Raw genomic sequence first — 14,022 nt, forward strand, 5'->3', positions numbered from 1 at the left:
CGTGTACCCGGTGCTCTGCCCGCCCGCGCTGGCCGACGGCGGCTTCGCGGGCGCGGCGCCCTGCCTGGGCCACGTCGACTTCCAGGAGCTGCGCATGATGCTGCTGAGCGAGGCGGGCGCCCCCGCCGCCGCCGCCGCCGCGCCCCCCGCCCCCGCCGAGAAGACGCCGGGCGCCGACGGCCCCGGTGCGGGCGCGCCGCGGCCCAAGGCGCCGGACGGCGGCGGCAAGGAGAACGCAGAGGGCGCGCCCGAGGCGCGGGCCAAGTCGGCCGTGCGCGTCCGCCTGGAGGACCGCTTCAACAGCCTCCCCGCCGAGCCGCCGGCCGCCCCGCGCGGCGCCGAGCCCCCCGAGCCCGGCGTGGCCCTCAACAAGTGGGTGTCCCTCCCCGCCGCCCTCCCGGGAGGCCGGGCGGGGGCGGGGCGCGGGCCCGCGGGGTGCACATGGCAAGGTCCCGTGGAGCGGCCGCCCGCCCAACTGGGCGGCTGGCGTCTGCCCGGCGGGCCCGGGTGTGGACAGGGTGACCGGGGAGCAGAGGCCGGCCGCCGCGCCGCAGCCTGGGTCTCCCCGCGAACGGGGCCGGGGCGGGTCTGGGTGTAGCTGGAGTCTCCGCGCGAGAGCGCCGGCAGCCTCCTCCTGCCAGGTCTTCGCGGGCAGCAGACCCCCTTGGGTCCGGGGCCCACCCGAAAGGTCGGCGTTCTGGGCAGCGGCCAGCCGCCCGTGCTGAGCGAGTGCGCAGCGCAGAGCCCGTCGCCGCGCGTGCGAGTGTGCGGTGTGCGCCCCGCGTCCGCACCTGCGGGCCCGCGCCCCTAGCCGAGCGTGCAGGCGCTTCTGAGGACCAGACCTCTTGCACCAGGTCTTCCACCCAGATGTCAGGAGAGGCCTGTTCCCCCCCGCCGCGACTCAGCTTAGGGGTGACTCCACACATGGGGCAGCCTTGGTGGAGGAAGGTGTCCCGATGACAGAACGCAGCTCCAGTCTCCCCCCAGGATGCCAGCCCCTCACTCGGCCTCCCCTACTGAAGAGGAACAGCCACTGCGCGGCGGGGGCTCCTCGGCTTTCTGTCCCTCCCTACCCTGGGATTATCCCCATTTTGTCCCTAGTCGCCAGATTTTGGAGAATGGCCAGAAAAAGAGCGAGAGAGATTGGTCTCAGGTGACATCCAGCGCCTGGTCCTTCTTCCAGGAAGAAGCTTGAGCCTGGCCACCACTGCGCTGGTTGAGCCTGGCTCTGTGGAGGTTTCCGCGAGGAGGGGCGCTCATCCTGCCAGATGCGGCTGTCTAGACGGCCCGCTGCTCCCCGGGAGAGCGTGCTGGGGGTCACGGCCTTCGGCCGCTTGCCTGCCACTCGGTCTTCACGCGTCTCCGCGTCTCCTTTGTCTTGGCAGTTTGGTAACTCTTATCCGACATCCTTCCGAGTTCATGAACGTCCCTCTTCATCAGCAACAAAACAAATGCACGACGTTGGTAAAAAACAAAACCGCGGCGGCCGCCACCGCTTTACAATTTACATGCCCTCTGTTCACGGCAAATGCTTGCCCTGCCTCGGGGGGCTCGAGCCTCTCACAGACGCAGGTAAGGGAGGGACTGCCAGGGCTGCTCTTTTGTACTAGGTGGATTTTATTTTCATTAGGCCTGAAGGATTTTTCTTTCATTGAGCTTAATAGTCTTTAAAATCAAGACCGTTCGTGTGGTTTGGGAACATCTTAAAGTCCTGGATGTACGCAGAGTTCCTCAAATTGCGCTACCGTCTTTGCCATGTCTTCGGTTGGAGGGCATTAGATTTGCGTGCGTGCTGGTAAACTTGCTGTCGCCTCATTTTTTCCAGGGTTCTGGGAACCCGTGTTCTGTACTCGAAGCTGCCAAGCATCAGGACATTGGCTTGCCTAGAGCATTCTCTTTCTGTTACCAGCAGGAAATTGAATCCACTAAACAGACTTTGGGCAGTAGAAACAAAGCCTTGCCTGAGCAGGTTTGGATTAAAGTAGGAGGTAAGCCATAAAGCGGAGGGAGCCCTGCCCTGCTGGACTTCTTGGCCGAGGGTGGGGACGGCAAGAGGCCGAGTATAAACATGAGTTCGTCTTTTCTTTTTTAAAGATTTATCCTTATATTTGAGAGAGAGAGAGGGAGGGACCAAGCACACAAGCAGGGTGAGAGGCAAGGGGACAGAGAATCTCAGGCAGACCCCTGTTGAGCACAAAGCCCGCGGCAGGGCTCGATCTCACGACCTGAGCCGAAATCAGGAGTCGGCCGCCAAACCGACGGAGCCACCCCGCGCCCCTCACACGTCATACGTATGCTTTGGACGGAGTCGTTGAGTTTGAGGGCTGCTTTTTCTTACTGGTGATCTTCATAAACGGAAAAATGATAGACTTGCATAAATTCTGTTTCCTTCAAGTTGCTGAAAGCACTTAATAGTTGTGTTTTTGGTTTTTTGTTTCTTATTTTATGTTTCATGAGTGGGGCAGGAGTCTGAAACCTGCTAAAAGCTTTAGGAGACAGTCTACACATGGGCAAAGGTTTGAGTTGGGAGCAAGAGGCCATAAGCTGATTCAGAAAGTTTTAGAAAGAAAGAAACTGCCAAAGGCAGTTTGAACTTTGTTCACCTTGAGAGTGAGCTCTCAGCTCCTTTCTCCCTGCAAACAAAGTATTTTTCGACTTAACCCGACGAAAGGACACCTAGCTTTTCGAGAGCTGATGGGGGCGGGGGCGGGCGTGCAGAGCTGCCTCCTCCAGGCAGGGGGTTCTTCCTGTTCGGACTTTTTATGCAGAAGTAGGTGCTTCCCTGTGCAGAGTGAAGGGTTGTTGGTGAAACCATGTACTAATTCCTTTGCTTCAGGAGCAAGATAGTCCCAACGCTGTGAATTCCCCGCCGTGTCTTCCTCGCAGGTCCCGAAGTGAAAGCTGTATGGAGGGACCCTTTGGCCACAGAGACTTCGGTCTCATTTGGTGTTTCAGGAATGCCTGTCACCGCACACGGGTTAGGCGCCGCCTGGCCTCGATGCGGTGGGGCTTGCCGTGTTCCCCCGGCACACATAAGAGCTGTGATGTGATTCCTCCTCCCAGGGGCGGAGTCGCTGGTCAGCTGGGGGCACCTTGAGCCCTAGGGCACACAGGTCTTGTCCTCTTCTGAGCATGGGAGGTAGAGCACCTGCTGTCCCGTTAGAGTGATCGTATAAAAGAAAATCCTGGGGAGAAAGTTTGTTTTTTCCATTCTGAACATCAGAAAAGTCAAACAACCTCTTGGTTTCCCTATTCCCAGACAGCAGCTAACACCTGTTGATAAATGAGGGACTTCGGACAAGGTTCTGTTGCTAACACACTGCTCGGGGTGTTTTAATTTAGTTACAGGTTTATGTTCGGTTTTGTGCTTTGGAGCTTGGAGCTTTGCGCGAACGGCTTGTACTGGTTACCGTAGTGGGGACGGCTCCTCCCGCTCAGTTCTGGGCGTTCCTCGTCCGCTCGCGTGTCCGTTCAGGCTTGAAAAATGCCACGAAATACATTCAGCATTAATGGGGACAAGTTACGTAAAATAAAAAATTAAATGCCCCTCTTTCCTTCTTTCGCAAAGAAGAAGCGCTATGTAAGCAAGCCGTGAGTAAGAGGAACCGGAGCCGAGCGCGCCAGCTGGACGCGGGTGTCGAACGAAGAGCCCTTGGAGAGATTCAGAACGTGGGCGAAGCCTCGACCTCCACACAGGGCGCTTGGCCGCCCGCGGAGTCCTCGCAGGCAAACCTCGGGGAGCAGACCCAGAGCGGGCCCCAGGGAGGAAGGTCGCAGCGTAGGGAGAGGCACAACCGCATGGAAAGAGATAGAAGGTAACGCGTGTGCTTGCTTGTGGACACGCAGGCCGGCGACAGTTACCGGCAACGATAGGCAGGTTACTCCCGACACAGCAGTTATTTCTCGGCGTGTGCCCAGCGGAGAAAAGTTGGCCGAGGAGATGCTGACTTGGTTCAGCTCGGCGGGCCGGGGTCCCCAGGGTCACCCCAGGCTTGATGATTCGCTAGGAAGACTTCGAGCTGCGACCGATGACAGAGAAAGGACACAGCAGATTTAGCCGAGGTGCCTGGGGAGAAGTCGGGGAGCCAGACGCGAGCTCCTGGGTGTCGCCTCCCAGACGCACTCTGCTCCCTCGGCCCCTGGTCCTGAGGCCGGCGAGCTTCCCAGCAGGGAACGCTCGCGAGAGACTCGGTGCCCCAGGGTTTTATTGGCAGAGCAGGTCACGGGGACGTTCCCTCCCTGGTGAGCCCCAGAAGGAGAGCCAGCGCTCAGCACGAGCCGTATTGTTGGTACCGACCTTTTAGGCATGGTTAGGCACCTCACCAGTGGTGCCGGGAACCCTCCCGAGATCGCAGTTCCCAGCAGCCGCCTGGCGCCGGCCTTGTGAGCGGGCCTCGGGAGACAGCTGGGCTGCACACCGGGGCACCCAGCTTTGCCTGTTTCTTTTAAGAATGTTGGGGGGGGTTAAAACTCTTATTTAGGTCGTTTTATCTGCAGATTTTATTTAGAATTTTATTTAGATTTTATGTAGAACCAAAAGGTGGTTAATGTCTCTGTATTGCAGCTGGGTTTTTACTCCATGTTTCTGTAACATAATTAACGTAGTTAACGTAGTCATTGACGGCTACTTTGTCCCAGTGTCCTTTCCGCACGCAGCACGGGGCAGGGCAGGTATGTAGCTCCAGCCCCAGCTGACCTGAGGCAGTTTATTTCTTTTTAAGGGACGTGTTACAGCTAGCTAGCCCGCCCGTGGCCACACACACGCATGCGCACGCGGACACGCGCACACGCTCTGTCTCTCAAACTGAAGGACCTCTGTGAGCTACGAAGGGCAGCTTTCCCACCCTGACATTTCATCGGCGTTTCCTGGGTACCTGCCGTGGGAGGACCCTTCCCCGCAGGTTGGCAGCCTGCCGTCCACTAGGGCACCACACTGCCGGTTTGCTCCCTCTCACCTCCGTGCCTCGGTGACGTCGATCTGTCCCCTGCACAGACTGGAGATAAGCGCCAGCTGTTGTGTTTGCCTGACGAGGTCCCTGCGTCAGCTCCCACGTGTGCGCGTGGGAAGGTGGGCAGCAAGGGTCATGCTCCCGTCTGCTGCCCTGTGTCAGCGTCTCTAGGACGTGGTGCGACGCCGAGTGTCATCTGTGAGAGTTAACGTGGTCTAATCGTAAGGCCCAGTTTGTGATTTCAGTTCTCTCTGAAAAAAAAAATACCTCTAAAAAGACTGGGTGTCGGGGTCTTAGCAGGCGGGTGGTCCATGGTCCTTTTGTGAGCCGGGCCCCTTGGCGGTCAAAGCTGTGACGTAGCTGCGGGTGAGTCCCTTGGCACAGGGTCATGAGCTCTGAGTAAGGAACCATCTACCCAGGGAAAGCGCACACGCAGTTTTGCTTCCCATCTGGGGGATTTGGCTCTGTCCTTGGTCTAGAGACGTGAACCTGGCCCTTGCTCCTGGCCCGCGAGCAGGGCAGTCCCAGCGGAGCGCAGCTGAGCGCCGGGGGCCGGGCCAGGAGCAAGGGCCTGGCGCCTGCTTCTCAGCGTGATTACTTTGGATTTTGCCTGTAGGCGCAGGATCCGCATTTGCTGTGACGAGTTGAATCTTTTAGTCCCATTCTGCAACGCGGAGACAGACAAGGCGACCACTCTGCAGTGGACCACGGCATTCCTGAAGTACATTCAGGAAAGACACGGAGACTCTCTCAAAAAGGTCAGTAATGAGGGCAGGTGCAGTCTCAGAATGTTATAAACCTACAAGTGATGTTTTTCATCCGTTTTTCCCTAAAATGCCCCTGACGGTCCTTTGTTTCCTGGAATCCAGTGTCGGATACTGAGTTCGCTTTGAACAAAAGCTCGTTAGAGTTGTAGCATGTCACTTACGGACTGATGGTCACAGCCTGGGTCAGTTCGCTGACCTGGGGCGTCTGAGTGACAGCCCCTGCTGCGGGCAGCGGACCCGATGGGGCTTGCCGGGGTTTCGGACACCCGTTACCCTATGACAGCTTCGCGAAGGCTTGAAGCGAGACGAGTTAGGCAGGAAGAGAGAGGCAGATAGTGTCTGGAACCCACATGCATTCAGAAGGCGCGGAAGAGATTCTCTTCCATGGGCTGGGTGACCGGGGACAACGTGGGGGCCCTGGGGCCCGAGCACCTGGCCCCTGAGTGCAGCCAGAACCGCCTTGACCCTGTCTGTTCGGTCCCAGGGGCAATTCCAGCGAGCGAGCATGGCTCCTGGCAGGGCCGAACACGTGGTGTGAGTGGGAGGGAGCGCAGCCGCCCCTTCCTCGGGGGTCAGATGGGAGAACGGGGTGCTCCCGGCATTGGCTTCACTGCTCTGCCCTGGGGGGCACCTCGGCGCCCGGTGCCAGCCTCAGCGTGCTGGTGGTCAGGCCGAGTGCTGCTGAGGCCCTGGGGGGGGGCAAGCCCCACGCACCCCGGCGCTGCTCCCTGTCCAGGCCATCGTGTGGTTGCCGTGGTCGCGGCGTCTGGCAGGGACCGAGCTGAGGTTGGTGCGTCGATGCAAAGCCTTTTCCAAAGAGCCTCCTGCGTGTGGATCGCGCGGGGCAAGGGCCGCGGCTGTGTTTCCGTCCCCACTCTGTCTCCGCATGGCGCCGTGGCATCGCCCGTGCGATCGCGTCTCCGAGCGGCGTTTGCGTCCCGCTCCTTCCCAGTGGCTTATGGTGACCCTGTGGCTCGCGTTTGATGTTATGTGTTCGAGGGAGGCTGTGAATTTTAATAAAATGATGCTCTCGCGTGCATTTTTTGTGAAGCTTTTTTTCTCGATTCCAGCCAGTTAGCGCAACGTGATGGTGTCCGTGGCAGGTATAGGACAGACGGGCACATCCGGCCGCCGCCGGAGTTCAGCAGCACAGGAAGGTGTCCCCCTTCCTGCCCGTCCCGGGCCCCCGGCGCCGCCCGCACCCGCTCTGCTGGCCCTCCGTGTGCTCTGGAGTGCGGAGTCTGTTTCTTTGTTTTTCTTAAGGGACGAGGTATTTAATTAGGTTCTTTGTAAGAATTTAGAACGCCTCTCTGTGAGGGCCAAGTCCGTCGTGAGAGAAAACACCGAGCGGCGGTGGCCCTGAACCGAGCAGCGGCTTCACGCCGTGGCAGAGGCCGGGGCCCGCGGCTGTCCGCCCGCCTCGCACGTCCACCGCCCCCCTTCCCTTCTCGGCGTCCCCGCTCTCGCCCTCCCGCGTCTGGGTTCCGCAGATTCCCGCGGGAGGCGTCAGCGAGGCTCCAGGGATTTTCACGCTGCGGGTTTGGGCAGGGGAGGTGGTGGCGAATTTCTGACGCGATCGACCGCGGAGCTCAGCCTAGGGACAGAGGCGCAGGCACAAGTGGCAAAGCCGGTGCGCGCGGCTGCAGGGAAACCGTCTTGCCCCCGCGGCGCCCGGCGAGGCCAGCCTCGGTGGTCCTGGGGGATGCGGGCTCGCACCTGCTCACGCGCTCGCGGGAGGTCACCCCAGCCCCAGCTCAGGAGCGCACAAGGCTCATTTCAGGAGGAAGACCTCGGCGCTTCGCGAAGTTTACCTGCCGGGGCGCCGACCGTCCCCGTCACCGCCAGCTGCATCTGCGACAGCTGCACGAACCTTCCGTCTCTTTCCAGGCCTGGACTCAGCTGCCAAATGCCTCGTCCACTCCGGCCCCTCCGGAATGCGCGGTGGAGCCAGGGCCGCCGCGGGGACAGGCTTTCGGCCGCGGCGGCGCTTCCCCTTCTGGCGCTCTAGCCTTCTGGTTACCTTCTCCGCCTCGCCGCCGGCACCCGCCTTCTCGGCTTTTCCGCCCACCGTCTTGCAGGACAGGACAAGAGTCCGTTTCTTGTTTGACTTCTCTCTTTTTTCCCGTGGCTGCTGTGTTTTCCTTGTTAAATTCCACGTGTGAGTGAAACCGTACCACGGCTCCACGGAGTTCACTCGCACGATCCCCTCTGCTCCCCACCACGTCGATGCAAACGCCATCTTCGTCCTCTGACGGAGGCGCCGTGGCCGCATCTTGCCCGTGCGTCCGTGCGTCCGTGCAAGGGCGTCTCGGCCCCTCGCCGGGCTCGCCTGCGGTGGAATCGCTGCTCTGGGCGCTTGGTGCAGTCTCCCTTCGCGTCCCTGCGTCCGCATCTTTGGGGGAAATACCGTAGTGCGATTGCTGGGTCGTAGGGCAGCTCTCTGGTCAGCTTTCTGAGGAAGCTCCGTGCTGTTCTCCAGAGTGGCCGCACCGGCCCACGTCCCCGCCGACGGCGCGGGAGGGTCCCCCTTTCTCCGCATCCTCGGCAGCGTCTGTCATTTCCTGACTGGTCAGTTCTGGCCCTTCTGACGGGCGCGGTGATGCTCGTGGTGCCGGGGGATGTTGAGCAGTTTTTCATGTGTCTGTGGCCCACCCGATGTCTTCTTTGGAGAAAAGCTTTTATATTTTTGAAGATGATTTGGGGCGCCTGGGTGGGCTCGTCGTTAAGCCTCTGCCTTCAGCTCAGGTCATGATCCAAGGTCCTGGGATCGAGCCCCGCGTCGGGCTCCCTGCTCAGCGGGGAGCCTGCTTCTCCCTCTCCAGCTCCCCCTGCTTGTGTTTCCTCTCGCGCTGTCTCTCTCTCTGTCAAATAAATAAAGTCTTTAAAAAAACCAAAAATGAAAATGATTTAACGTTTGGCTTTGTGTACGTGTTAGCGGTGAGTTAGTAATAGGATTCATCCGTATGTGATGAAGGCGGTCAGCACAGAACAGTTCTGTGAACCGTCTTTGTACGGACGCAGAGACCGAGGACGTTGAAACTCATTTCTCACATCTCGTGTATAAATACGGCTTGGGTGGGCCTGGCAGGAGCAAAACCTCCCTGCGGACACCTGGGACCAGCGCTGTGGCCAGGCACTGCCGGGCGCTCCCCGTGGGCTGGTCCTGCCCTTCCCGAGCCGGGGCTCTGTGCCTTGTCTCTCAGCGGCCGCGGGTGTCCCGGCTTCTGACCTTGTTTTGCTCTGTTGGCTTTTGCGGGCCACGGTGGTGCTTTTTTCTGTTGTGATTTGCTTGTACGTTGTTCTGGGAGTTTTACCGTCTTTATGCTTTTGTAGTTTTAATCTTTCTGGCATCTTGAGTTTAAAAGCTTTTGGTCTGTTTTTCACATGTTTTTATTACGTTTTCATAAGCGAAGATGGTATTTATAAAGAAATAGTTTTTTGAAAGAGACTTTCAAAAGTTTCTTTTGAGAGACTTTTGTTGTGACCTCTTCTGTGGTCAGTTTTTAAAAGTTCTGTATTTATTTGGAAAAAACATGTATTGTCCGTTTGGCGAGCTCTGCGTTTGTTCAGTTGGGACCATTAATAGCGACTCAGACCCTTGCTCTCGGGACACCTGGGGGGCTCAGCCGGTGAAGCCTCTGCCTTCGGCTCAGGTCATGGTCTCGGGGTTCTGGGATCGAGTCCCGCATCGGGCTCTCTGCTCAGCGGGGAGCCTGCTTCTCCCTCTGCCCCTGGCCCTGCTTGTGTTCTTGCACACTCTCTCTCTTTCCCTCCCTGTCAAATAAATAAATAAAAAGTTTTAAAAAATAATTCTTTAAAAAACAAACAAACCAGACTCTTCCTGTCCTCTGTTGTCAGGCAGACCTGCTCCGAGAGGCCCGGCCTGGTTCCCTGCGCATGTGCTCAGGTGGGTCCGCGCTCGCAGGGGCCTGCATCGCCCATGGTCTTCCAGCTTCCTGGCACGGCTCCTTGATGTGCAGTTGGAGCCATCGTTCTCTTATCTCTTAAGAAATTTGCTTTCCAAGGTACCTGGGTGGCTCAGGCATTAAGCGTCTGCCTTCCCCTCAGGTCACGATCCCACAGTCCTGGGATTGAGCCTGCTTCTCCCTCTCTCCCTGCTTGTGCTTTCTCTCTCGCTGTGTGTCTCTGTCATAAATAAGTACCGCCTTTAGAAAAAAAAAAAAAAAGAAATTTGCTTTTTTTAAGTTTGTGTTTATGTCGTCTCCACACCCAACTTGGGGCTCAAACTCATGACCCCAAGGTTAAGAGTCACACGTTCTTCCTGCTGAGCCAGCCAGGTGCCCCAAAAAGTCGCTCTTTCTATCAGGTGTTCCCATATTTACAAACCTAACGTGCCTATCAGCTTTAGCTAGACATCACCTCATGGTGTTCTGACTCGTAAAACTCCCGTGAAACTCTGTCGTTTCACTGAAACAGATGCTGGTGGAGGGGGTAGGACGGCGGCTGCCGGCTTGCCTCTGGCCCCGGTAAGGAGGTGCCAGGGCCCCGGGAAACCCAGACCGCACCGCGGCTCCCCACTGCTGGCAGAAGTGTGCACAGCCAGGTGGACGCCTGGCGCTCACCTTGTCGTGTGCACGACGTTCTCAAAGTCTCGAGTACTTTCTTTGTCAGAAGGGACGGTTTCCTTCTTTGTGACTTTTATGTAATTATTCTCAGAGGTAAATTCTACCTTCTCATATATGGACAAATATTTTATATTTTGGGCTTTTGAGTGTCAGGATATACATAGGAAATTGTCAAAATGTGGCTCAATCTAGACCCTCAGGCCCTTTAAAGTTCGGGAAGAAAATAGATCTGAGCAGGTATAGCCCAAGTGCGGGCGGCAGGAAGCGCACTGTGGCCACCACTGGTGGGCCTGGTGTTCTCAGTGCAGCGCGGTACTCCTGCGTCCCTTGGTGGATGTGAATCCAGGAGGAACCCGCTACAGCCCAGCAACAAAGACAACATGATTCAAAACCAGCAAAGGATTTGAGTACCTTCTTCCAAAGAAGGTAAACAAATGGCCCACAGGTCTGTGAGCAGATGCTCAACATCCCTGATCATCAGGGAAATGCAGATCCAAACCACAAGGCTCTGCCGCATGCCCCCAGTAGATGTGGCTGGCACGCACAGATGGACGGACAGACAGGCGGAATAGCAGGTCTGGGAGCAGAACACCGTGCAGCTGCTGTGGAAAATGGGGTGACAGTTCTCAGAAAGTCAGAATTGCCAGATGGGCCGTTGCATTTGTGGGTGGGGACCCGGGTGGACACTTGTATGGGAATGTTCACAGCAGCCTGGACATGGAGGCCCCCAAGTGTCCATCAGTGGATAAGCACAGCGTGTGCGCCGACAGCAGAATGTGGTTCGGCCACAAAAAGGCAGCGCTCCGGGCACCGGCCACGGCCCAGGCACCCCCGAGGCTGCCGCTCACGGAAGGACAGCTTCTGCACCAACCTCTGTGTGGTCCCAATTCGTACGCAGAAAGTGGGACACGGGGTGGGTGCTGGGGGAGGGCGACAGTCCGTGTCTCACGGGGACAGAGTGTCCGTGGGGGGATGCTGAAAAGTCAGAAACCGTGCTGATCACATGGTATCGTGAAGGTAGTGCCACTGGGTAAAACCGTTTAAAGTGGCTAAAATGGAAAACTTCATGTTCTGTATTTTTTTTACCATAATAGAAAATCTATAAACGTAAATTTAATTTTTAAGAATGTTATGCTTCAGGGGCGCCTGGGTGGCTCAGTGGGTTAAGTCTCTGCCTTCGGCTCCTGTCACGATCCCAGGGTCCTGGGATCGAGCCCCACATCGGGCTCTCTGCTCAGCAGGGAGCCTGCCTCCCCCTCTCTCTGCCTGCCTCTCTGCCTACTTGTGATCTCTGTCAAATAAACAAATAAAATGTTAAAAGAAAAAAAAAAAAGGAATGTTATGCTTTAAAAAAAAAAAAATTACGGAAACGTATCCATGCACAGACATGGGGAGAGCAGAGCCCAGAGCTCCAGTGTTCCTCGGACACAAGGGCGCGTGGTCAGTACCCCCATCCTGTGGCCCTCGATGGGTGGTTTAAAGCTTCCGCAGATCTCTCAGTTTCATTCTCAAGGGCATCTCCGAATGTAGACACGTGGTTAAAGAGCCACAGCACATCCAGACGCCCCGATGGGCTTGCAGCCGTCTCTGTGCTGCCCACTCCCTTGAGTCAGGATCCAGATGCCGTCCAGCCGAACGTTGGTTGGTGGTGCTCAACGTCTCTGAGTCCACGATGGCTTCCTCTTTGCCTCCCCGTCCTTTTAAAAAGATTTTATTTATTTATTTGACAGAGACCACAAGTAGGCAGAGCGGCGGGCAGAGAGAGAGGGGGAAGCAGGCTCCCCGCCGAGCAGAGAGCCCAATGCGGGGCGGGGGTCCTGGGGTCATGACCCGAGCGAAGGCAGAGGCTTTAACCCACTGAGCCACCCAGGCGCCCTGCCCCGTCCTTTTTTTGTTGAAGAGATGGAATCCTTCCTCCTGTAGTCCTTCCCACCTCGTACATTTTGCGTACCCCGATGTTTGTTTCCCAGAGGCTGATGAGATCAGGCCATGGGCTTGCTCTCGCCTTCTTTTGTGAGCTTGGGGCTGCCCAGTGTGCTCAGGAAATGGGCAGTCTGACCCTGCTGTGAAGCCCGGGACTTGGCAAAGTTCCTAGAGGCAGAGAGCGGGAGCAAGGGCCGCAGTGGACGGGGCTCCGCGGGAGCCAGCTTTCAGCTTCCAGAGCCGACCCCTGATGCCAGGCCTGCCCCGGAGCCCTCCCCCCATGTGTGCGGGGTAGTGATGGGCCCGTGTCTAGTGGGTGATGGAAGTTCTGCAGGGGGACAGTAGTGATGCTACGGGACAGCTGGCCCGGCAAACGCGCGCACACATGTGAAAATGGTTCAGTAGCATGCAGATTTTACTGTGTTAGAAAACATAAGTATAGGTGTTTGTTTTTAAATAAAGAAGCCTTTTTAATATGGACGGGCATCATGGGAATTACTGGAAAATTAATAGTAGATGTAAATGTGACTCTTTGAGAAAAATGTTTGAATTCCTGTTTTCACCCCGCACACCCCCTTACAAGAGGTGACATGAGTTTGTGGTGACACGTTTCTATCTTTTGAAGTAGTTTAGGTCATAATTTCAACCTTTGGTGTATTTGTAATTTTTTATAATCTTATTTATTCATCTTAAGTGATCTCTACACCCAGCTTGGGGCTTGAACTCACGACCCGAGATCCGAGAGCTGCCCACCACCGCTGGCTGAGCCGGATGGGCGTCCCCAGCTGTGTGTGTTTTGAGATCGTTTCCGAGTCCGTAAATTCACAGCATTAATGGTTCTTTCTTAACTTCAGGAATTCGAGAGTGTGTTTTGCGGTAAGACAGGCCGAAGGCTCAAGCTGACCAGACTGGACTCCGTGGCGGCCCGCCCTGTGCAGGAGAGCCTACAGAGCAGCCCGGCCATGGACGTCAAGTGACGGGCAGGGACCGCCAGTTCCGGCAGCGGCGGCGGCTGCCCGGGGCCCCCAGCGTCCGTGCGGCCCCGGAGCCCCGGCGATCTGGCTCTGGGGGACGTGAGTCCAGCTGAGGGGCCTCCGCGGGGACGTCACAGCACGTTTTGTAGAGATGTTTGTCTAGAACGAAATCCTTAGCCTTTCGTGTCCTCTTACACCATTTGGGGATGAAGACATGTTGACAATTAGCAAGAAACTTTTCAATTATCCGCCTGATTCCATCATGTTTTCTTAACATGATAACTTCAAAAATTAACATCCTTTGTAATTTCCTTAGTCTTCCAAGGTGCACTGCTTTTTACATATTTTATTTACATTTTAAATACGCCCACTTAGCAATTGGAACAAGTTAAATTGTTCTTAATTAGAAGTAGTTTGGAAATTTTACTCCTTTGTTTCTCCCTCCCCCTGTGCTGATTTCCGGTGACATGGGACGGGGTCCTGTGACGCGGTCTGTGTCCAGCCTTGTCGCTGGACATTTTCCAGAGACTCCCTTTGAAGCCACTTTTGCCCGTAAAGGAGATATTGTCACCGTGGATTCCTTCAATGCCCTCATTTTCATATTCAGAGTCATTACTTGGTGTGTAATAAACTAGTGTTTGGAACGGAGGTTTTCACACGAGTGGCTTTATTTATCACAACAGATAATACTGGGTTTTCTCGCGGTACAGACTCACCTTCAAGAAACACTTACTCAGACACAGTTTGCACACGAAAGAAGCAGGTAAATCAGACCAGACCATGTGGAGGGGTGCCGTACATGAAACCCTTTATTTGTTAGACT

At 56.5% G+C, this 14,022-nt stretch overlaps 1 protein-coding gene across 1 annotated transcript in view; it reads left to right on the plus strand.

The window, feature by feature from the left end:
• The window catches only part of TCFL5 (transcription factor like 5), a 14,431-nt gene extending 587 nt beyond the window's left edge, over window positions 1–13,844 (plus strand). Inside the window, exons 2-7 of the mRNA XM_032878705.1 lie at window positions 1–372; window positions 1,386–1,572; window positions 1,826–1,988; window positions 3,569–3,815; window positions 5,566–5,707; window positions 13,080–13,844. Of these exons, the coding sequence (XP_032734596.1) occupies window positions 1–372; window positions 1,386–1,572; window positions 1,826–1,988; window positions 3,569–3,815; window positions 5,566–5,707; window positions 13,080–13,202 (1,234 nt within the window). The 3' untranslated portion in view covers window positions 13,203–13,844. The remainder of the gene's footprint in view (window positions 373–1,385; window positions 1,573–1,825; window positions 1,989–3,568; window positions 3,816–5,565; window positions 5,708–13,079) is intronic.
• The last annotated feature ends 178 nt before the right edge of the window (window positions 13,845–14,022 follow it).

Source organism: Lontra canadensis, unplaced genomic scaffold (genome assembly GCF_010015895.1).
Source record: "Lontra canadensis isolate GAN:19392208 unplaced genomic scaffold, GSC_riverotter_1.0 scaffold65, whole genome shotgun sequence".
In the NCBI taxonomy this organism is placed as follows: Eukaryota; Metazoa; Chordata; class Mammalia; order Carnivora; family Mustelidae; genus Lontra; species Lontra canadensis.